The sequence below is a fragment of the Thunnus thynnus genome, chromosome 11, assembly GCF_963924715.1.
Source record: "Thunnus thynnus chromosome 11, fThuThy2.1, whole genome shotgun sequence".
Classification (NCBI taxonomy): domain Eukaryota; kingdom Metazoa; phylum Chordata; class Actinopteri; order Scombriformes; family Scombridae; genus Thunnus; species Thunnus thynnus.
The window spans coordinates 30,764,297-30,789,367 of NC_089527.1; the positions used below are offsets into that span (position 1 = coordinate 30,764,297).

Consider the following 25,071-nt stretch of genomic DNA (forward strand, 5'->3'; position numbering starts at 1 on the left):
CATCCTCACTTGCAGAAACTCAGCTTAATACTGCTGACAAAGATGCATTTCCTCTGGCTGCATGGCTGCCTCTCTCACCTCCATATTCATCTCTTACCCCCTCTCCATAAAAGACATAATTGCTTCAGTAATAACAGCCAATAAGAAGATGCTGATATTGTGTGGCTAAGATTCTATCACTACGTGCCAACATATTAGTTTAATATAATTCACATATCATAATACTGAGGCTCAGAAGACATTATGCATTTAAGCCACAATTCTAAAAAGCAACATGTAAGGTTTAGATAAGTTGTATTAGACACTGGTTTATAAAAAATTTCAACAGTTAACATTCCTTCTTCCCTCCAAAAATACTGAAAAAATACTGAAAAAGTGCTTAAACTTAACTATTTGCCTAAATATATAATGACATTTAGTAAACAGTTAACTTTCAGCATTCATGTAAATGTAGCTGCATTCACTGTCCTGATACATATATTCACCTGATGAGCAAACATAACACATAACATACAAAGAAAGGAAATATAAATGCTTACTATAGTAATTGTACATGAGGCATTACTTTCATGTCTGACATTAATAACACAAACACAATAACATCACCGCTGACTATAGTTAATGCAGATCAATTTGACACTTGAAACTCAGATTAACTTGGCCAACATTGAACGCACCTCATTGGCTGCTTGTTACAGAAGGGAGGAAAACTTATCATATTATTGTTATCTTGTAGCTTGTGGAGGATAAAGATGCAAACCTTTTTCACAACTTTATAACTAATTTAAACAACTTATGTGACAGTATCCATACGCATGCAATGACAATAATAGTACCTCACGGTAAAGTAAGTAAGTAAAATGTATCTGTATAGTACTTGTCATAGACATCAGTTACAAAGTGCTTTGCATGCAACATACAAAAAAAGAAACAAATCATAACAGATGAGGTGACCTCCCAAGTCACTTGATTTAGAAGTGCAAAACTAAAAAACACAATACACAATAGGAAAAAAAAAACCTCAATCTGCAATAAAATACACAATAAAAGCATAAAATGCTGATTTATTGCAACTCCTATCTAAACAGGTGTTTATTCAGCTGCTTTTTAAATGAATCCACAGAATCAGCAGACTGACGGAGCATTCCATAGCTTAGGAACAATGGCCTCAAACGCTCGATCACCACGGGTCTTAAGGCAGGTGTATGAGACAGACAGCAAGTTTAGCATATTTGACCTAAGAGAGTGAGCTGATGAGTAAGGGTGTAGTAGATCAGCCACACATGCAGGGGCCTGACCGTGCAAAGCTCTGTAAGTAAGAATGAGAATTTTAAATTGGATCCTATATGTAACAGGGAGCCAGTGAAGAGATTTGAGTATAGGAGTAATGTAAGACTGTTGATTTGACCTAGTGAGTAGTCTTGTGGCAGCATTCTAAACACTAACATATAATAATATAAATTCTCTGTCAGCTACACTCAGAATCAAGATGAGGTACTGAGTATATTGTTGTGTCATGCTGGATGTAGCAGGAATAACAGGAATTATTCATTTGTTGTTAAAAAAAAAACAGCAGAAAAAGGGCACTCTCTAGGAGGCTAAACAGGCAGGTGCAGTAATACAATAGTGCAATGGTAAGAGATTGATTGACATTTACTTTCATTTTAACTAATAGATGTCTTCACTCTGGCCAGATAACCAATTAACTCAACAGAGTACAAATAGTATAAGAAAGAACAACAAATATGGAGAGAGAAAAACATTTTTAAAGTAAATTAAAATAAAAAACTAGTTTACAGCAGGGTACTGCTTACAGACAATCCATCCTTATATCAATAACGGATCATTTTTACATTCTTATAGAATCTCTTATGCAAATATCAAATAGCCCTGCTCTATATACTGCAACTATGTTTGATCTAAAGCATCATGTGATGTTAGTGATGGCAGCTTCACTCCTCCAGCACCCAACCAGCCCGCCAGATTGAACAATCTGTTTACCACTCAGCAGGGTGCTGGAAAAAAAAAACTCTGCTCATCACATTTACACCCACGCAGCTTCGGTAATATTATGCAGAATCTGTCAGCTCCACCTGCCCTTTGCCTGACACACATACAGTATGCATAAACACAGGTATGTAAACACACAGATACTTGCACAAATCCACATCACAGCTCAGGCAGGCTGGATATACATATATTATCCCTTATACTATAGATAATATACAGTACGCTCACAGACACAATTAGCTCCTTCACATGGCCTTTAGCTACAGGGAAACTAATGCTAACACATTATGATGGTTGTCTCTCCAGCCTCAGTTGCTGTAATTGTTAATGACCCAACGGGCGACAACACTCACTCGTTCATCTGAATACTTGTTAGTACCAATTAACCATCTGAATGGGGGTGTACATTACGGTGATTGGTTTGACAAGGGGTGTTTTGTCAAAGATATAAATATTAAATGATACCTGTGGGTGTCATGCATAATATTAATGATAATACTTTTCAGTTCATTTCTATTTTCTTTAATGACATTTCTGCTCATTAAGCCTTTGATCAGAAATGCACATGAAGGATGAAATGATTAAGACTTCCACTTCATTAAGCATAAACTGGAACAACTGATTAGGCCACCTGCTAAATTAGCCATCACACTTTTTTACATGCTTGTTCCACATTCATGCAGAATAACTAAGATCAGAGTTTGAGGACCTCATTGTCCCTCTGATATACAGCATCTTGATTACAAAGTTTGGGACACTCACTCTGCTAATTGTGTTTTTGTTGAAACCAGTAACCAGACACACACCAGATGGTTTGTTACACGGAACCATCTGAGAAGTCGTCCTTGGAAACTGTTTGGTAAAGGGCAGGCACTTCCAAAAAATACTTAGCAGGTGATTGAGGGAACCATCTGCCAGTCACTGTCTATCACCGTCTTACCTTGCGAAGCAGCTGGATTTGCCATGTGAGAATCCTCACAGGACACTGATTGGTCCAGACCACTGGTGTTTCTGACACAAGCGCATAACTTGAAGCCTGACAAGATGGATTCTCACATGATCTTGTGATGTCGTGATCTCGCGAATCCAGCTGCCTGGAAAGGTAATGAAACCAGTGTTTTCATCTGCGGTTGGTCCAACCACAGGTTGTTTTTATCACAGATGTGAAATGGAATTAGAGGGCCGCTATAGCTGTGTGGACAGCGGTTTTGTTTCTTCTTGCACTGTTTCAAAATCTTATTCTTTTATGAAAGGCCCAGCTAGTCCCTGAGGCACATTCCATCATGGTCATCTCTGCAGTGTGTGTGTGTGTGTGTGTTTGTGCGTGTGACTGTGTTTATAACATCAGCATCTCCATTGTTTTTTGTTTGTGGGTGTGAATACATCTGTGCAAATTAAGGTTTATTCCTCCATTCGTGTTCATGCTTGTGTGAGTGTGCAAGCATGTATCTGAGTGTGTGATATCACTTAAAATAAATGGGTCCCAGTGGAAAACTCAAGTGACAGCAGCAGAGGAGTATTTTCTTTGTTTCATAATTTTTTCACACTAGTAGTACTCGAAGAAGTAGAAAACACACCAGTAGAAAAACAAAACTTTTGGCTGATGAAGCCATGGCTAAGCTCAGTGTCAGAACAGCAACATGGATGCTTATTTTATTAGATTGTTTTAAACTACAACTTAAAAACCAGAAATGTCAGAAGGTTGTTATTGTATTATGAAGAATCTATGATTGTTTAATTGTTTGACAAATAATTCTGGTGTCAACTTTGGTAACAGATACCGGCTTGAGATACACAAAATCTTTCTCAACGACTCTTTGACAGACAACATGGTGACCAACAGTCTAACAACTGGATCACCCTTTTTCTGCACTTTCCTGTGAAAACAACAGATCTCCAAGATTATTATGGATTATTTAAAACCATAGAGCTTGTAATTTTTTCTATTTTTGTCATAGAAAGGCTTTAGGGAAATGACTGTGTGCTGCTCTTTGTCTGACATGGGGAAGTTAATCAGATGTGCATACATTAGCTAAACCAACCAGTTAGTAATCATCCATGAAGTCTTGACCCTGTAAAACAAACTGTTTGAAAACACTTCCGATGAAGCATAAATTTTAACTCTGTGCAGTTTGTTCAAGTAAGTTTTTGAGTTTTCCTCATTCTGGTGCAGATAGCAGTGATGGGCTCATTACTGCCCCCTAAGGCTGGGGAGCAAAAGTGTTTTCAAACAGTATGTTTTGGTTTTAGAAGAGAGAAGAATTCAGGCATGAGGACTAACTGGTTAGTTTGTCAAATGCATGTCTGGTTAACTTCTCCACCACAGATAAAGAACAGCACACAGCCGCTTCCCTGAGCTTTTCTATTTTCTAAGCATCAAATGGGGCTAGTTAATTTTATACTTATCTGAAAATGTAAAAACAATTACATTTAGATATGTATGTGTTTTTTTTATGGACAAAGATGCTATACAGTCATATTTTTTTAGGCATCAAAGGTTTGGTTTACCCAAATTACCCAAATTACCCAAACCCAGGTTTGGCCAGGTTGGGTTCTCACCTATTACACTGGGTTTTACTTGGGAACTATTTCTTAGATAGAAGGAGGTTTCACTGAAAACTATTTAGATAGGTCTGTTGATTGTACTGAGTAACAAGGACATTGTTTCTAGAAGGACACACTGCCTTTGAGTTTTTTAAATGTAATTTTCAATGCTGTGAGCGGTGCAAACAAAATTCCATTCACCTTGATTGTATTGAGGTGTCTGCAGAGATGCCAGATACAAACGTCTGAGAACGTCTGCACATAAGAGATCCACGTGTAGAATGTTAAATCAACCTCGATGTGTTGGATGCATGGACGCCGACGGACATGTTTAAGCTCTATTTCCCAACATGGCCACAGTGATGAATTAGTATTCTGTGATGACTCATGTGTTTACAATGGAAGACACTAACGTCCCATTCAAACTGTTATTCAGTCTGCTTTACCTGATAACCCACCCAGCAGGGAGGGCCATTAATCATTTGCTGTGTCACCCAGGGCAATAAAAGCCGCACGGGCATCCAGTTAAACAGACATAGCTCCATGGATTTACCATCAAAACATCAGATGGATTTATTAGCAACTATTTTTTATCCTCTCCTCCTCCCTCTGCACCGTCTCTTCTCATTTACACATTTGACATTGAGGATCCTTTCTAGACCATCTTAAAAAGGAATGCAACAGTGGAATTTTGAAGTTTTTATTGCAATCAATATTAGGGAGTACAGGGGTCAAAGCAACAAAATCTTAAAGATAAATGTTGCAAATATTTCTTTTTCCCTGGAGTTATAGTGTAATGATCCTCTCCCTCCCTCCCCCCTTCTTACCTCCGGCAGAGCCCCACTTCATCTCAGCCTACGACATCGGCCTCTTCACCTTCTTCTTCCTGAGGGAGAACGCAGTGGAGCACGACTGCGGCAAGACAGTCTACTCCCGTGTGGCAAGGGTCTGCAAGAACGATATCGGCGGGCGATTTCTCCTGGAGGACACCTGGACCACGTTCATGAAGGCGAGGCTTAACTGTTCCCGCTCTGGAGAGATCCCCTTCTACTACAACGAGCTGCAGAGCACCTTCTATCTGCCCGAGCAAGACCTCATCTACGGCATCTTCACGACCAATGTGTGAGTGGAGATCATATGTACTGTATGCACACCTGTTCACACATGCATGGGAAGCATTTAATCCACGAGGGTTCCTAATGTTGGAAATATCTGGTATGAGCAATATGAGCAATGATTTTAGATTTGAACTCATGTCACAGCACAAACTTTACATTACTTCAAGGTCTTAACAATCACCCATGTAGATAGATACCATACAAAGTAGGATTTAATGTTTTCTTGTGATTATTGATTTCAAACACAAATTATTGATTACAAACACAGACCTGCAAATAACCATATCATATCATATTATAATCATTGGATCATGTGGTAATATTTTTTAGGAAAACAACAATTGAAAAGTACACAATGCCAGCCATACAGAACTCAGTTTTTCATAACATCCTCTCATCAGTTTTAATATAACGGTTAAATGAAAGCATGCCTGGCCATATTCATAATGCTGACTTGAGGTTATTACTGCTGGGAGAGGCAGCGAAGGAAAATGCGTCATGTACCCATTAGCATGTTCTTTCTATGTTTTGAGACAGGGGAGCATTGATGTTGATGTCGGTGAAGGAGGCCCATGTGTATGATTAAGCCACTTGTTGGACCTACTGCGTGTTTGTTAATAGATTTTTCACTCCTCTTGGTTCACATTTATTCTAAAAAATATTGTATTTTTTCCACACAGTTGGACTGTAGCTAAAGTTTCCATTTTAGCATGAAAATGAAACAGATTGAACTGCTGCAGCTGAAAAGTTGATCCAATTTGTCATAATAACAGCATTTCAAGGTTGGATTAAGGATTTAGCCATGACAATTGGATGATAGTGTTAATTAGTGTCTTTGTTTTAGTACATTGTAAATCGTATATAAAATGGTTTTGCACACACCTGCTACAAGTCCTGCTTTCCGGTAAGAATTTTTCCTGGGAAAAGACTTGATTTTGATAAGAATTCCTGGTAATACAGGTAATTCAGTTCCCAGGATTAAACCCCAGTGCAGATCCCCCCACAGCTTATTATTACATTTCTGAAGGTTCATATAGACACACAAATGAGTAGATAACACATTGTTCATTACTCAGAAGTGATATACTGAATCTTTCATGACTTATCACTCATTTCAAAAGTTCTGCTGTTAACCTTGATAATTATTCCTTTGAGAGCGGTAATTCATTATCCACTTAAAATTACTTTTTCTTTTTCAAGGACAAAATTTGCAATTGCATTCTTTCCTAATGGGCAAAATTTAGACAATTCATCTCAATAAACCTGAATGACAGTGGAAGCCTGATGCAGTGTGATCCGCTATTCTTGCCATAATGCTGCTTGATAAAAATAAAGTAGAGGAAATACTTGCAGCTAGAAAAAAGAAACTTTTCTGACATCTATCATCTAAATTAGCTCAGTGTGTGCGTGATGAAAACACACTGGGGGATGAGGGTGGGTGTACTTTCAGAGCAATCATCTTCAGTCAGTTTAGACTCTGTTATGTATTTAGAGTGAGAGAGAAAATAACTCTACAGAAATCATATTACAAGATTTCAGTCATACACTTTCAGCCACACAGGACAGTGAAAAAGACAGTGCTTGAGTATCTGTACAGACATTGTAAAAAGTATAGTGACTCTAAAGTATCCATGCATTACTCAACATTGCCCTCAGTGCTGAATAGAAAGGATGAACAACCCCACAAAAACAAGCTGCAGCTGTGCTGAAGAGCCCTTTCAACACCGACACGAATATTAATGGGGGAACAGTGACACACACCGTAACACTTCACCTCCAAATTCTTTTCATTAGCCCTCAGATTTCATCATTTCATAAGGTTTGCTACTCCGACATTTTCCCACCTATTAAGAGAGGGAGAGACTTTTCCAGAGTATAGAGCCTCCTTGCTGTTGCTAATGATCAGTGTGGATGCATGCAGCTCTCAGCCGGGCTGGATATACAGACTGACTCATACTCCCGCTGGTGTTTGATTGCTCCAGTGCGGGGTGGGGTGGGGTGGGGAGTCAGAGGAGTGTCACACATTTCATTACAGGGAGGAAACACAGGGAGCCAAAGTGCGTAGACTGCAGATCTTGTTATGTTTTTTTTATGTTTAGAGAAGTGTAATTGCATCACGTTTGCTTGGTTATGAGCAGGCTTAGGATGGTGACATTAGTCAGACAGTCTGTCCAACACTTTAGTCCAGTGCACAATATCAACAAAGATATTGCTATTAATAACTACTGGGCATAACATGAACATCTGTAAGAATATTCATGTTGCCTGGAGGATGATTCCTTTTGCTTGAGACAAACTATCTTAAAGGACGGCTTCACTGATTTTCAAGTTGATTCCTATAGTTTTAATGTGGGTAGTACATACATATGAATGACATTAAACTTTCTTAAACTCTGAAATAAAATATCCCTCTTCGTCCAGCTGCAAAAGTCCGCCAGATGCGTCACCTGGTGGACTTTGTAGATCTGCCTCAGACTACAAAGTACATTTCCTCATTTTCTGTAGTGGTGCCTTCAAGGACGGTCAAAGGTGGGTCTCCCAAAACACTCCATCTGCAATAGGAAGCATTAGCAATAGGTAAAAACAGTCACTACAATGTCATACTACCAAAAACTATAAAATATCAGTATATTTGGAAGAAAGCTAGTTTCATGTTAAGAAGCTGAATATGGTACTGTGGAATCAGACACAACATAATGTGGAGGAGGAAGCGAACCATCGGAGCTATACACTACAGCTGCAGCCTGACTCACAAACTTCAGTTTCTCTGTGATTCTGCCAACAATGAACTAGAGAATTTTGAGCCTCTGGTGGACATTTACGGTATGCTGTATGCTCCCCTGAGTTGTTTTGGACACTTTATGAGCCTTTCATTCCACCTTCAAGACAAATATCAACTTTGTACAGAAAATACATATATGCCATGAAATTTGCTGAGCACATTAATGCTACCGAGAGGAGAAACCCTTTACACATTTGACATTGACATTATTTTTAATGACTCTATGGTATGATATTTCTTTAAGCAGCACCTTCATAAGTATTTTTATATTTCAGCTCTACTGCTGTTAAGGTTCTGAGAATAGCAAACAATATGTATGATGGTTTGTTCCATCCCAACAATTTCGTATAGTGTGGAGTAATGAACATTATAGCCTCTAGGTTTCACTAGCAGGGCACTAGAATAAGAAATGCAGTTAGAAATGTTCAAGGAATAGTTTGATGTTTTGGAAATACGCTTATTGTCTTTCTCTCTGAAAGTTAGATGAGAAGGTTGGTAACCAAGGAGTTACAGCCAGCGCACATTACACATTGATTTCATGGAATCTGTGGTACACCTGGTGAATGAAATCTCCCTTTTCACACTTCAGTAAGCGTCAGTGCGCACTCTGGAAGTTATGAATAGGGTCACACATTACAAGATGCAATCAGTTTGTGGGTCCGCATGCCTTTTGATAAGTCATGTATGTTTTTGTTCAGGCACAATCATTCTGCCTCTATTCATCCCCACAAAACACAAAGAAAAGCCTCACAGCAAGTTAAAAGATAGGTAAGACAGAGAGGGGGAAAGAAAAAGAAAAGGCACACATAAAGCAAAACTAATTTAAATGACTTGGTCTGTATTTCATTGTGGTTACTTACTACATAAATTATATAAAGATGAAACTCTCAGCAACACTCAGATAATGGCCCAACAGCTGATTTCATGTAATGAATGCTGAAATGCCATTGTCCACAGAGACAGGATCTGAGACACGCAGCAAATATCAAGCATGTTTGATCTGAGGGGATTCTCTCCAGACCCAGGCACATGTTCACTTGTGTTTTTAACTCTGGCAAATGTAGTCTGAAGTCTAAAATCTAAGAGACTAAAGTCATCAGATTTGTGACTTCACTTTGATTGAATACAAGTCATTTAAGATGATGATTAAGAGTTGGTAGTGATCACTGCTAGTGCAGCATAGAGTTGTCTTGGGCTAAACTGTGTGTTTGCATATATGGTGTGTGTTTATGTGAGGGCATGTATCTTCGCTGTGTGTGTGTGTGTGTGTGTGTGTGTGTGTATGTGTGTGTGAGCAAGCGCAGTCGTTTGTATTCAAATGTATTCTGTGTTCTGTCAGGGGAAAAGTTGAATCCTGCCTCTCAGCTTCCTCTCCCTCACCTGTTAAGCTGCCGGTATTTGCCACCACATGGCTGCTCCCCATCAGTCTGCTGCCGTCTTTAGTGATGGAGCAAGAGAGAGAGAGAGAGCAGGAAATAGTGGAGAGACAAAAGAAAAGAAAAGTCGGGGGATAGAGCGAGAGAGAGAGAGAGACAGAGATACAGAGTGAGCTCCAAGCTTTTGTCCGTTGTCCTTTGTCTCCTCCTTCATTGCCCTTTCTTTCTAAAGAAACTTGTTTGTCCTCCCTCCAAAACCGCCTCTCTCATTGGGTTTCGATATGTTAATGCAATCACCACAAACACTGCCTCCATCTGTCTGGCCTAAATTGACCAGGCTCACAGTTGCTCCCAGGAGTTTGGGTCTGTAAGAGTTGGAACAGAGTACTTATCCTCTCTGTCTGCTCACGATATGGGCCGGGTCTCAATACTGTAGAGTGACCTCCTCTCTCTCTCTCTGTGACCCTCTTGATATATCCCACGATGTCCTAAAAATGACACAGCATCTTTTATATTGTTTTTCACTCAGTCACTGTCCTCAGATTAGTGGTGAAATAATTAGATGTTTAAAACACACAATTTGGATAAACAGTTAATCATTTAAGTCACTCATCAAGCAAACAAGCTGGTCCCAGCTTAAAGGATAGGTTCCTAATGTTTCAAGTCTGTCTTAAAACAATAGCCAGGTGCCCAAATTAACTTTAAAAAAGTTAGTTTTGGCTTGCTGTAATCATTTCTCCTATTAATACTGACCATTAAAACATCCCTGCATAATGTGCTTCTAGTGGAAGTGTAAGAGGACAAAGCCCACAGTCCTTGTCTAATGCAAAGATGTATTTCAAAGTTTATCTGAAGTTACGAGGCTTCAGCAGTCTGAGATAGCCAAATTACGTGGATATCTTCCAATGTCTGGCTGACTCCTTATGACTATTTTGATTTGTAAAATCAGTTTTTTAAATCTTTATTTATTCAGGGAAGTTTCACTGAGAGGAAGCCTCTTTTTTTTGCAAGAATGCCCTAATCACATTTGCACAGTTTTGCAGACACACATTCACACCTGGAAGCTGCCCGGTACAATCATTAACTGTAGCCTTTCTTCAAAAGAGGAGAGGAAGGAAGGAGATGATTCTGCTGTAATTTTTACCGAGACGTGCAGCAGCCAGTTGAGACTGTCGAGCTGTTATGTAGTGGAGGGTTTTAGCATTCCATCAGAGTAAGGACACTTAAGACCCCAGAGCACAGCCAGGTCTTTTAATTAACTCCGGGCCCTTATTGGCAGGGTCCTTCTGTTGTGGTCTCAGAGCAGCAGTGAGATTCTCCTGCTGAGGTGTCTAACCTGCCATTACTAACTAATTATGAGCCTCCTTATCTATCTCTGAGTTACTTTACTGACCTTTCCACTTCACTAGTTCTAGGAGGGTCTTATATCAGAGAGGGGGAGAAGAATAAGGAGGATTGCTGAAACAGTCGGTTCATTATTAGATTAGAAGATCAGCAAGTTATTATTCAACATCAATTTTAATGATCAATTAATCCTTAAAGTCATTTATAAAGCAAAAACGCCAAACATTATCTGACTCCAGCTCCTCAAATGTGAGGATTTGCTGATTTTCTGTGGTTCAAATAACGTGTTTTGAACCGCTGATTGGACAAAACAAGACATTACCTTGGGCTCTGGGAACTTGTGTTGTGCCTTTTTTTTCACTATTTCCTTGTGTTTTATAGACTATATGATTAATTGAAAAAATGATCAACAGATCAGTCAAACAGTGAAACAACTTCTTAGTCCGGTTCCAGTTGGAGAAACCACCGACCAATCATAGTGTTGGAGGCAGAATAAAGAATGAGGATGTCATCTTCCTCTGCCAGAACCAGAAAGATGGTAAAAAAAAAAAAATCCACAAAAATGGCGAGGAGTGTAAGTCAGTTTTGGCATATAATCCACATATTTCTATATTGCTATCTTGGTCACCGGGACACATGTTACTGTATGTGCAACTTGAACCTCCTTCAACCTCCTAGGGATCCCTAAATCCTTTGTAATCCTTTGAAAAATATGTGACTGACTCCGAATGAGATCAGATTTGACTTGGGTGATAAATGATATGCTGGGCAGCCAAGTGAAGCGAGTCGCATAACTGTACAATATTTCTGATTTTACACAATGTTCTCTTCCCCTGGTATCAACTTGCTGACATCAAATCTACCTTGAAATGAACTATGGACCCACGGTGGAAGACCGAGCCTGATCTGAATACATTCAACAGGATCTGCTGCTTGTGCACCAGTGGTTTTATCATTCCTTTCACGTATATTCTTTAAATTGAACCCACTATTTTCACTTTGTTTGGTGTCCCTCACTTCGGGCTGATTTGCATTTGATTGGAAATACAGTGAAAATAGGTCAAGTCAAGCTTAGACTGAAAAAATACTACAGTGCCATCCAATTTGATCCCTCTAATGGTTAGCAATGCCATTACACTTCAGTCAGCTGTGCACTTCCTCACAATTGTTCGAAATCTAAAACCTGGATGTTTGTGCAACCTATTGAGCTTGTGATGTTGCTTTATTGTTTAGTGGAGGTGTTGCTGACTCGGTGTGCCTCTGAATGTGACTGTTTTGGGCCAAAGCTGTTGCTTTTGCTGGCGTATTGTTGTGCAGTATAAAAATATGTATGGATAATCCTGGTTCAATTTCTGCTCCCTGCAGCCATGTAACTCTGCTGAGTGTGCCCTTTTTCTTTTCTGCTGCGATGCAGGTATTCACAGAGGGTGAAACATTGGCCGTAATGTAGTTTTAGATCTTCCTTTTTTCACATAAAATGAGGTTAGGCGCATTAGCTAAAAACCTGGGGTTTCAGCTGGACTGTCCTGTACTCTACTGATACTACAATACAAGAAAATAACAATTAAAAAGAAAATAAATGAAAATATGAAAATAAATCATTACAAATATATCAGTACAATCGACATACTGCACCAGAAAACACTGAAGAATAAAAACAGAAAATGATCGAATAATAATAAAGTAATCATAACAACGGTCAACAAGCCAAAGAAAAAAAGATGGATGTCAACATTAGACGAGGAACTCATGAACACAAACACCTGGGTGTCTGGTTTCCAACATGCAGCAGCAGTTATACTGGTATCCTGCCTAAAAAGATATTTTTATCTAGTGCGATGCACATCATCCACTAATCTTTACCAGACAGACTCACTGCTGTACTGATCTGAACTACTTGCAGAGAACCAAACAGCCTGGCTGAGTGAGGAGCTCATTACCTTCCTAACACCTTTTTTTTAGAGCTAAACTGAGTTACACATCTAAACTTTTTATGTCGTAAACTTCTCTGGCATCTGCAGTGATGTACCCTGCGGGGCAGGATGACAGTAGAAGAAGCATTCAGCCCCTTTACTTAAAGAATGTAGCTTGTGTTATTCTATGTTTTTTCTTATTGTCAAGAAGTCACATGAAAACACAAGTAAACACAAAGCAAGTCAGTCTGTCTTTCCATGCTTTGACTTTTGTACCCTGCCTGTGTCACTCCCAAGCCCATTTATTCCTACTGAAGACAAAAAGCAAATTATAAATGCCTAGTTTGATTTAGTTGTAGTTTTGATCTAGTTTTAGCAAATATTCCCAGGAGGAAATACTGCATTTGTTGGGGACTATTTTCAGCCACATATAAATACACATTTGGTGCTGTAGTGAATATTTCTTGCAGCAGAACAGTGTATGTGGGAGTGACTCATAATACACTACAGTGTGTGTGTTCATGGTAGTGCAGGAAAGTAATGTAAACCAGAGCAACAGTGTGGTTAACTAGTGTGTTTTTGACAACACTGGCAGAGAGAAATAAGATATATCAGGCTTTGGATAGACCATACTTGCTAATGGGATCAAATGAGTTATATTTCCTTTATCTTCTCATTGGATTTGTTGACAGTAATAAACATATAGCCAAGCCAGCCTCAGCCTTTAAGCATTCATAACTATACCACAGAGTAAAAATACTGAATGCTCATGAAAAAGGTCCCTTTAAAACTATTATCATATATTATACCAGGATTATCATTATAGATGCATTAACATGTAAGCAGCATTTCAGTGTTGTAGCTGGTTGAACACAATTTTAAGTGCTATATGTATCAATAGCAGATAAGTCTAGTGGAGCAAAAAGTGCAATATTTCTCTCATAAAAATGAAAATACTCCCACTACTTAAAATTCTCAAGTAGTGTACTTGAGTAAATGTACTGTATGTGGTTATCTTCTACCTGCAGGCTGTTTGGAGAGCATGAAACTAGTATAAGTAAGAATGTAAGGACACCTCTGTACACCTCCATCTCCACCCACGAGTCTCTGGAGAAAGAGAAAGAAACAGGAAAAGAGAGACAAAAAGTTTTTATCAGAGAGAATGAGAACATAGAGAGAGGTCTTGCTGATGCCTCAATCTCTGTCATTCCCTCCCTGTCTCTCTCATTCCATCACTTATTCTCAACATAAAAAACACCGCAACATGCCGGTTGCATCGCCAGATATCCACTGCAGCATGGGGTATGAAGGAGGTTTGAACAAATCGGTGCATAGCGCAGAAAAGAAAAAGGAGAGAACGACGAGTGGTGGACGGGGATGAATTCAGCTAAACAAAACAGTAAATGGAGATGTTTTTAAGAGGACGAGCAGTAACAGGATCAGGCTGTTGGGCTGAGATGAATCACTTGAAGAAGTGGCTTCACTCATAATAAAAGTGATCATTGTGGCCTCATAGAGCGGCAGAGCAGCGGCAGCAAACAGCATAGCAGATGTCAAACTGCTTTTCAATCTCTTTCCCGGGCTTTTAAGCAGACTCAAAACATATGGGTTGCATCCATTAGTGCAATAGACTGTATTCCTTTGAATGCTTCCTGTCGCTCTGTTCTCTTGGCATTATGCACAACAACCCCAGTAGATCTCAAATAATCTGGACAGTATCAGGCTGTCTGAGGCAGAGTTTGGCTTCAATGCAAGTTGTAGCTATACAGTACTACCACAAACCCACAGTTAACTTACTATTACAGTGTATGTCAAACTGTGTGTTTGCGTGTCCGTGTGAAAACTATTGTGGCTGCTGCTCAGTTATTGCAGCTCATTTGCCTGTGGTTTCTTTCAGATGGGGTTTGGTTACTGCCGGCTCACCACAGCACTCACTCTGCTTCACACACTATGTCGTTGCTTTCCTGTCATTCTTGTTTCCACCAGAGCCATTTAGGAGAAAAACCCCCCCTCCTTTTGCTGAAGTCTGGAGGCTGTTCTCCTTCGCAGCCTAAGAGTTGGTCATTGAGCCACCTGTTTGGCTTCCCCACTTCTTTAGTCAGAGCTCATTTGGAGCTGCACAGCACTTTACTGCTCCGCTGAAATGACAGAACATATTTGTTTCCTCACAGTTCTGAACTGGATCTCAGAGAAAGTGATATTCAAAACCAAAACCAACCAAAGCAATCACAGATGTCAACATATTCAAGATAAAAATGAGAATATTAATCTCAGAGGAGGATGATCCAATATAGGATATGAAGGATGATCCTCCGAGTTTCATTTTTATGTCTTAAAAACAAGGTTCCCATAAAGCACAGAAGACAAGCTGTGTCTCTGTTTTGTGTCAAAGCAGACTGTGCAAATGTCATACACACACTGTTGGAATCAGTGCAACTTCTAGTTTTCCTGAGAAAGTCCTCTCTGTCTATTAAAGATACAGTATACATCCATAGAAGATTAAGAATGAATGTTCATGCACAGTGCATACATATATCACATAATCTATATATTATTTTATTTTGCCTTACAATCATCAGACTCATACTTGTTCTTCCATTTCAAAAGTAATCCAGGTGATTGTTTGTTTCTCTATGGTTACAGTGCAAACAGAGACTGCAAGCACTGTAGCTAATGCAGCATGATTTCCTGTGGTGCAAGAAGAAATGGAAATGAAAGAAATGAGTTTCAGGTGTAAAATTTGCTTCCTTGATGACAACGTTACACTGTTGTGCCAAATATTCAGAAACATAAAAATCAGAAATGGACATATTGCATGCCTAGTTAAAACATGTAGTGGATATGCCATACAGAAATGAAAATGAAGAGAATCATAACTGAGCATAAGCAGCCTAAGAGTTGATAAATACACATTTAGGCCTTACCAATACCATTTACCAAACCCTGGGACACATTGTTCTCAGCCTTTTCTCCCTCACCTTTTCATCCAGCAGCTTTCACTGATTTATACTTTACCCAAGATACCGAAATGGCTCATAAAACACCATGAAGACCTTACAATAGCCTGTCTTTCTCTGCCTCGCTGTCTGTGGCTCTCTCTGTGGCTCTCTGTTTCTGTTTCACTCTTTCCCTATAATGTTATCACTCACTATCCTCTAACTGATGGCTTATCAGCATCCCACAAGCCATGCCAAGGAAGCAGGCTGTTCACAGCATAGTAAAAAGTCTGTGTGTTGCGCTGGGTGTATGGGAAGGCAAGAGAAAAAAAAAAAACAGTCAGCAGTAGAAGGCAGTTAAGAAACTCATTACCTTGCAGCACATTATGACCGAGGAGCCTCACGATAATAACCTTACTAACACTGCCAGTTTAGCTGGGGTTTACTCTCGTATTTGACACATGTGAGGCAGCTGTGTGTGTGTGTGTTTGCACATAATCTGTGTTACTGCCTCCCATATCCTCAGCTTAATACTGTCCCCATTCACTGTGTGGCTCTGATAGCATAGCTTAGCCTGCAGCCAAAGCAAGCGAGCATCATGGCGCCTGGTTAGTGCAGGTGTAAATGATAGAACTTCCATTAAGAGGATGGAACACACACTGCAGAATGGCTTTATTACACAGCTGGATGCTGCTCGTATCTGATATAGCTTCACATTTGCTGCCAACATGTAAACTGTTATGAACATTGTTGTTTAAATGTCTTTATTTTTACCTTCTCTCCCTCTCTCTTCCTATTCTGCTCCCTGCTATCTTCCCCTTGCTGTCTTGTCTTCCCTGTCTGTCTCTCTATAAAGCAACAGTATTGCAGCATCTGCAGTGTGCGCCTTCAACCTGAGCGCCATCACCCAGGCTTTCAACGGGCCCTTCCGCTCCCAGGAGAACCCTCGCTCTACCTGGCTTCCCACGCCCAACCCCATCCACAACTTTCAGGTTAGTTTAACCACCCAAGCTCATCCAGGGTAATCTAACACTACTTAACCCAATGCTCCAATGAAGATTCTCTAAGTGGCATTTTAGTTATCAACTTATCAAAACTGAACCATCTCTAATCTAGTATCTAGCACCACTTGGTTTATACAGCTCGCTGGTTAATGCTACACAGCATGGTTGGAAGCAGTAAGGTCACCTCACAGACTGAATTCAGGAAAAAAAAACTTTCATGACTAGCTAACTGCACATGTTAGAGCTATGGACAGAAATAGCCACAAACAGGACATTTCTGATATCCTAAGAGATTTGTGCACTATTTTTTTTTCTCTCTGGAACATATTACATATATGATTATACATATAATATTACATATTATATCTGATTGTCACTAAATAACATAAAAATGGTCACAAAGAGTAGTTTAGAACAGTTCTGGAAAAGCTGCTGTGACAGTGACTGGTAGTTTTACCACCAAAAATTCCAAAAAGGAATCTACCAACAAATCCATCTCTGATTTCTAAATCCCAGAGAATGATCAGCAGCTACACTCTGCAACCCAAACAGACCCAAACATTAAACTGCAGTGTTGTTGCTGTGGTCATATCACAATCACACTGTAGTTTGCAATTACTGATAATAGAATTAAGAATTGAAACAACGTAGCCAGACATGGTGTATTGATTTAGAAAGTACAATGCGTGGTTGGATGAGGTACTTCTCCATTGTTTGTCATTCTTTCCGACAGACTGTCTTGTTTTCTTGCTTCCATCCCATCTTTTTACATCTCCTCTGACACCTTACCCTTTCTCTCTTTTCTCCCTCTCTGTTGTCTCTCCTCTCCAGTGTGGTACAATAAATGACGAGGGTCCCAACGAAGGTTTGACGGAGCGCAGCCTGCAGGACGCCCAGCGGCTCTACCTGATGAACGATGTCGTCCAGCCAGAGTCTGTAGATCCGCTGATAATGCAGGATGACGTTCGCTTCTCCAACCTGGTCGTGGACATTGTTCAGGGCATGGACACCCTCTACCATGTTATGTACATCAGCACGGGTTAGTAGAAAATACATGCAGGCTTTTACACACCCCACATACTGTATATTAATTAGAAATATGGCTTATCTCAAATGTATAATTTGAAAGGAAAAGATAAAGCAGAGCAACTGAAGCTGGCTTTCGTCAGGTGTATTTAAGTAACACTTGAAGAAGAAGTACTTCAGTCCTTTTGCCAGTGTCTTGGTCAGGGGCACTGACAGGAATATTAACTCTAACATACATGTCTTTGATGGTGGGAGGAAACCAGAGCACCTGGCAGAAACCCATGCAAACATGGGTACAAGAACAGGCTGGGGTTCGAACCCAGTACCTTCTTGCTGCAAGGCAACGGTGCTAACTACTGAGCTACTGTGCTGCACATTGTTGCTTTACATCTGTGCACTGATCTGCTGATAATTTTTTTACTGCTTCTTATTATCCCTGAAATCTCTCTGATAAATCTTTTTGTCCTTCTTGTCCAATCAGAATATGGCACCATCCTGAAGGCCCTGGCTACACCCAATAAGAACCTACAAGGTTGTTACCTGGAGGAGATGGAGCTCCTCCCTCCGGGGGTGCGTGAACCCATCCTGAGCCTGCAGATCCTGCATAGTGACAGGTCACTGTTTGTTGGGCTCAACAATCGAGTCCTGAAGATCCCCCTTGAGAGGTGCTCGACCTACAAAACTGAGATGTGAGTACTACTTAAAATCTCCACGTCTAGTGGAGCATTTTCACTAATCTAGAGGGAACCCAAACATTATGGTCACTCAGGCATTCGTAAAATTCATTATGAAGAATGTTAAAAATGCAAAGTCACTGGTGAAAAGGTGTTCTAAGCTCTTGAGAACTTATCAAGTGGAAAAAAATAAATGTCAGGTGAGTGTAAAGTAAAAAACATATGAAAAACCAGGGAGGGGAGGGAGCTTTCCATCCAATTTAATACAACACTGGGCTGAATTCAAAGGTCTGGGGGGGGGCGGGTGGGAAAGTGATGTAATCATTGTATACCTGAACACTGTGTATCTCCGGTAACACCAATTACTGCGGCAAGCCTAATGTCAAGATCTAAGCCATGTCCATGGCAACAACGAAGGTCTGTCTAGGTCGCATCTAAGTGCATTTTTTCCATCATAGCCCTGCACTGTCACATACTTGAAGAAAAAACAGCGAGCACTTCAGACACTTCAGAATATGTACTGTATGACCGAAGTCCATGAGGCTGAACATTTGGATTCAGCCTGTGTTAAATCACAGATTGTGCATACCAGGCATACCATAACTGTGCAACGTTGGTGGTTCGATTGTTGGTCGATTGGTATGATTGGTCACCTCTGCAATGTTTCCTCTTGATGTGAGACCTTTTGAAGTCCCACTATAAGAATAAAGTGATAAGCTTCATGAGGGACAGTGGTGTTCACTTTCTGAAGCAGCCATGCAGTGTACACAGTGTGTTTTATTGTTCATTTTATGCCTCTTGGCGGTGGATTCATTTTAACCTGGTTGGTCTTCTACTGAAGGTAATTATCTGTCCTCAACTAGGATTAATGTCTGGAAGGCCTTGCCTATAATCATTAAAGTCCTTATGGAACCAGACAAATGACTGGGGCGGTATCTGCTTGCTAGAGGAAATTAATTTGTTGTGCTGTGGTTTTTTACAAGTAATGAAGTGCTGTATAATACAGAGAGAACACTGTTCTGGCTTTTGTTTGTGTCTGAATCAAAGGATACACAAAAACTGTGTGTGAAGCTACCTAGTACATTGCCAGAGAAGTTTCTCTGAAGGCACGTTTGTGTGTGTGAGAGAGAGCTACAAAGACAGTGAGAGAGAGAGAGCGAGAGAAAGCGGCCTTTCGCTCTGCCATCTCCAGCTTCAGTGTTATTCATGTGAAAATCTCCATCTCAAGGGTGAGCGAGGGGAGAAAAACCCACTGGCTGTTTGTCCAACCTCCTGTATCTCATCAGTCCTCTTAATCAGGATCCTCAGCCAGCCACCTCAGTCCTTCAAAGTCAACTTCATTTTAGCATACAAATGGCTTGATCCTTTTTTCATTGTGTGTGTGTGTGTGTACGGAAAGGGTTCTACTTTGTGATTTGTGCGTGGGTTGGTGCTTGGACGAGTTCTCATATGTGCTGCCTGATGAGTCAGCTTGCTATATTTCTACTAAATCCAAACTCATAGACACATGGGAGCAGACACACACACACACACACATAGAGAGAGAGAGAGAGAGAAAGCTCAGGTAGGAAAACCAGTGCATTTAATAAGATGTGGGTGAGATATGCAAGAAGCCAACAGAAATATAGATACACAGACTAGAGCAGAGCAAGCAGCCAGAGTCCTATTTAAGACATAGTGGGGTGAAACGATAAGAAGAGTGGGCACCAAGGGCACCATGTGGAAGAAGGGGGTAAGGTAGGACAGGCCGTCCTTAATCCAGTCTGCGATACTCTGTGCAGCTCTATGGCTCACTCACTCTTACAATCTTTTAAATGCGCTGGCTGCAGAACACGACAGATGTCAACCTGTCTGTCAGTGTGACACCTGAGCTCGTCTGGAGGGACTCAATCTAGTAGAAAAGGGCAGACAGGTGACATTGAGTCAGAAGATGAAGAAAAAAAGGAAGCCAGGTTATGAATTAATGCATGTGAACGGTTAATCTGTTGATTAGTGAAAAATGCCCATCACATGCATGTTTTCAGGGCCCAGGGCAACAATTTTTTTAATGAAAAACAGAGAGTTTATCTATAATTATGACTTCTGTATCTCATAATTATCAGAAAAGATCTCATAATTACAGGGTCTGGATGTCATAATTAGAGATGTCAGGTGTTACACCATATGCTATGACCTATCAGATTCTGTGAACTGATTAGGAATTTCAGCTGTACGCCCTCTATCATACTTTATTGCCTGCTAAATTTTGATAGCTGTTACCAAATAGTAGCATAGCATTTAGATAGGATCACAAATTTGGATAGCACTGATGCATGTCAGATGCATAACTTTGTATCCATGAAGCGTCCCATTCAGTATTGGTATGTCTGCAACAGTATCAGATTAAAGTTAAAATATTGTTGATTCAGGGCCTGCAAACATGCACAGAAAGCCAACTAGCAGCCACCATATCTGCATATATAAAAATCGCACTCTAAGATTAAACATTTATCTACAAATTTAACATATTTTTTTGCTGTATATTTGTTCATTTTGGGCCACAGAAATTACAAAAACTGCATGAGATCCTGGAGGGATTGGGTAATGCAATACACTGCTGTTTTACTGGGAAAAGTAAGTGATTGGAGTAACGTGTCATATTGCACCACATGACTCTCATCACTGGCTGGAGCAGAGGCCAGCTCTGGTCTTGCTCTTATTACTTTTTTCTTTCTTTTTTTTTTTATTTTCTCCATCCGTCTCTCTGTGTCCACTGCTCAGACTATGTGAAAAAGACCCACCTGCTGTCCTGCTTTTTGTACACACTCCCCCTTCATTGTGGTGCTGTCTGAATGAGCCATTCTCATCTCCCCTGCGTTGTGTGTGGCCCTCCCATTCACATGCAGACATATATCCATTCACACACTGATAACAGCTGAATATACACAGTTTTATAGCTGACAGCAGCTCGTCTGTAGCCACATGCTGCTTTACACTGTCACACTCATATACACGCATGTACACAGTGAAGAATGGAGACACTGTACTTGCAGTACTGCGTCACAGTGACAGAGACAAACTCAGACATGATTTATGGACAAGTCATAACTTATCCAGTTTGTTATGAAGCTGGTAATGGAATACTGGATGGACTTTGGTTGCACTGTACTTGTAATGCAGAAATACCTCACATATGTGTGCATGTTTGTAATTGTTTAAACATTGAGTGAAAATACAGATTCTTACTGTTTAGCACACAGCAGCAAAAACATATGTTGGTTTGAATGCCTGTACAGTTCTTCTAAAAATTCAATTAAGTTAAAGTGCTTTTAATGTTTAGTTTTCCTTTGTTATTGATCCCTATAGGCGACTCTGTCGAGCCTCACAACCCTCAGAGTGGAATAACATTTACATCATCATCTTGAGTTGAAGTGCTTTTTTGTTACGCTGCTAAACCTTTTCAACAGCCTGTGATTTGTAGCCTTTTAGTGATAGCTCGCAGACAAATGCTGCAGCTTGTGCACGGGTATGTGTGTGTACATGCCTGTGTGTGTTTGTCCTCTATTTGTGGTAATTATATTTGATCTGGCCAATTGGCACCTCTGGCTAGCAGCACCACTCCGTCCTCTATACAGACCCTATCTCTCTATCTCATTCTGTTAGTGAAGTAATTTATTTTGGCTGCAGCGGCGTGCTAGCTTAGCTGCGATGTTGCATCCATCAGGGCTTTTCTGAGGGAAGAAAGGTAGTCCACGCTGCCAAATAGAGAATGAAACTACTGGTCTCACTCACAACAGTAGCCAACTTTGAAAGTAAGTCAGTTTTTTTCTAGATCACTTCACTCATTTGCAGTGGTGGAAGAAGTACTCAGATCATTTACTTAAGCAAAAGTGCCAATACAGCAATATAGAAATACTCCATTACAAGTTAAAATCCTACTTAAGTAAAAGTACATAAGTATTATCAGCTTGATGTAGTTAAAGTATTGCAGTAAAAGTAGTGGTTTGGTCCCTCTGACTGATATGTTATTATATATGACATCATTAGATTATTAATAGTGAAGCATCAGTGTTAGAGCAGCATGTTACTGTTGTAGCTGCTGGAGGTGGAGCTAGTTTACACTACTTTATATACAGTTAGCTAGTTTAGTCCAGTGGTTCCCAATCTAGGGGTCGGGCCCCTCCAAAGGGTCAGCAGATAAATCTGAGGGGTCGTGAGATGATTGATGGGAGAGGAAAGAAGAAAAAACAAAGTTCTGATACACAAATCTGTTTTCAATGTTTGGACTTTTTCTCTAATCTTTGATTTTTGGTGAAATATTGGATCATTTGAACATTTATTGAAATGAAAGCATGTGAGAAGTTTAGAGGGAAAAATCACTATTTGGTGGAGCTGTTAACAACTCATAGACATGTGAAATGTGACCCTGACTACACACTGCTTTTTGTAAGACGTCAAAAGCCAAAAAGGATTGGAGACCAATGTGTTGTATTTTAAAAGCTTGTTATATCATCCATATTTCCCTCTGAAATGTAGTGGAGTGAAAGTATATAAAGTAGCATCAAATGGAAATACTCAAGTAAAGTACAAGTCGCTCAAAATTGTACTTCAGTACAGCACGTAAATGTACTTAGTTGCTTTCCACCACTGCTCATTTGTAAGAACTGAACGTGTCAGACAGTGAAGAGTGGTTTTACATGAGCAAGTGAGTTTTGTTTTGTTTTTTACTGTTTTTGCAGCTGGTGATGAGGAGAGGAAAGGGCATGAGAAAGGAGAAAAGGCAAGAAAAAACATAGAAACTAAAATAACTACAAGGAGCAGGCGAAGGAGGAAATGCTGAATAAATGATGAGGATAATGTTGAGGAGGGTGAAATGAAACAAATCAGGTTTTCTGTAGTGGTTCTCTTCCTGCAGCCAAACTGCCGCTCACACATCTGCTTAAATAAACATTACGTTTTATTACAACAGGTACAATTGCCCTGTTGGTGATAGTTAAATTTTCGCCTGAGGGCTTTAGTTCAATTTGCTGAGTGTGTGAGGTGTGTGTGTGATTTACAGTGACCTAGCAGCAGTCATGAGGCCGAGGAAGCTCAGTCCGCCTGCAGCAGGAGTTTAAAACAACATCATGGAAACCACTAAGTGGCCATCGAGGAAAACCACTGACCATTAGCATCTCTGCTACAATCTGTGTGTGTGTGTGTGTGTGTGTGTAGCTGCTTGTTAAGACCAGTGTGTATGACATGTTGCGTTATACTTTAGAATCAGTCCCTATAGCACCCCTATACAGCGGTGTGAACTTTCCTGTCTTTCCCTGTGTGTGAGGGGAGCTTACAGGCCCGTCCCCAGCAAACCCAATTTACTGTCTGCTGTGGTTGCCAGCCTGTCAGCAGGCCTCTAGAGCTCACTGCCACTAAGCCTGTATGACCAATCAGAGGAACACTTCAGCAGCCAAGAACTGAGAGAAAGAGAGAGATAGAGATAGAGAGAGGGAGAGAGAGAGATCGAGATGGTGTTCACACAGTGGAGGTATTTATTACTGCTGCAGAATGCTGTTACTTTTATTACAGGCTTTGTTCTGGCCGCAGCTCAGTGTAATCATTTTGCTCTCTCTCTCCTTCTGTATCCGTCTGTATGACTTTGTTGCCCTCCTGTCTTTCAGCCTTGATTGGGGCCGGCACTACGTCTTAACCTCCAGCTCTCCACCCTTCAAATCTGCTGCTTACAAAAGAGGAAGGTTGTGATATATATATATATATATATATATATATATATATATATATATATATATATATATATATATATATTCTTAAGAAAGGAAGTGGCTACAATGAGTACCGAGTAAGTTTGAGTTCCAGTTTGGATCTGTCACAATAAACAGATTTGCTGAGCTCTAATATTAACAAATCTCTATTCAACCAGGCTGTTGTCTGTATTCAGTCAAAGATGGTTGGTGAGGGTATGAAGCACCCCTCTGTAATGTCACTCTGCGGTTGTGAGTGAACTGTGTTCTAACAGTTCAACAACACTAACAGTGTGATGAGTCTTTTATTGTCAAATGACAACCTGGTCACTTCAATTTCATTCTTTCCCCCCTTTTTTCAAGATAGACAGAGGAGAACTGACAGAAAATGGGGGCAGAGAGAGAGAGAGAGGGAATGACATGCAACAAAGGTTCCCAGCTGGACGTGAACCATGCATGTTGTGGTTCATGGTCAGTGCCTCAAAACCTAGGCCATCGCAGCACCCTGTCACGTCAATTTCTGCCAATTTTATGCATATCATATCAATATGTTAAGCTTTTCAACGTGATAATTATGAATCGAGACCTCCGGTATTTGAAGCAATTAGCTGGTGCAAAGGTGTT

At 40.2% G+C, this 25,071-nt stretch overlaps 1 protein-coding gene across 8 annotated transcripts in view; it reads left to right on the forward strand.

Moving 5' to 3' along the window:
* sema5ba (sema domain, seven thrombospondin repeats (type 1 and type 1-like), transmembrane domain (TM) and short cytoplasmic domain, (semaphorin) 5Ba) overlaps positions 1–25,071 on the forward strand; it is a 170,846-nt gene that overhangs the window by 114,644 nt on the left and 31,131 nt on the right. For 7 of the 8 annotated variants that reach the window (XM_067604431.1, XM_067604429.1, XM_067604434.1 and 4 more), the window contains 4 exons: positions 5,391–5,676; positions 16,880–17,015; positions 17,859–18,066; positions 18,535–18,742. In XM_067604431.1, the coding sequence (XP_067460532.1) occupies positions 5,391–5,676; positions 16,880–17,015; positions 17,859–18,066; positions 18,535–18,742 (838 nt within the window). The remainder of the gene's footprint in view (positions 1–5,390; positions 5,677–16,879; positions 17,016–17,858; positions 18,067–18,534; positions 18,743–25,071) is intronic. The other variant, XM_067604432.1, reaches the window with a different exon arrangement.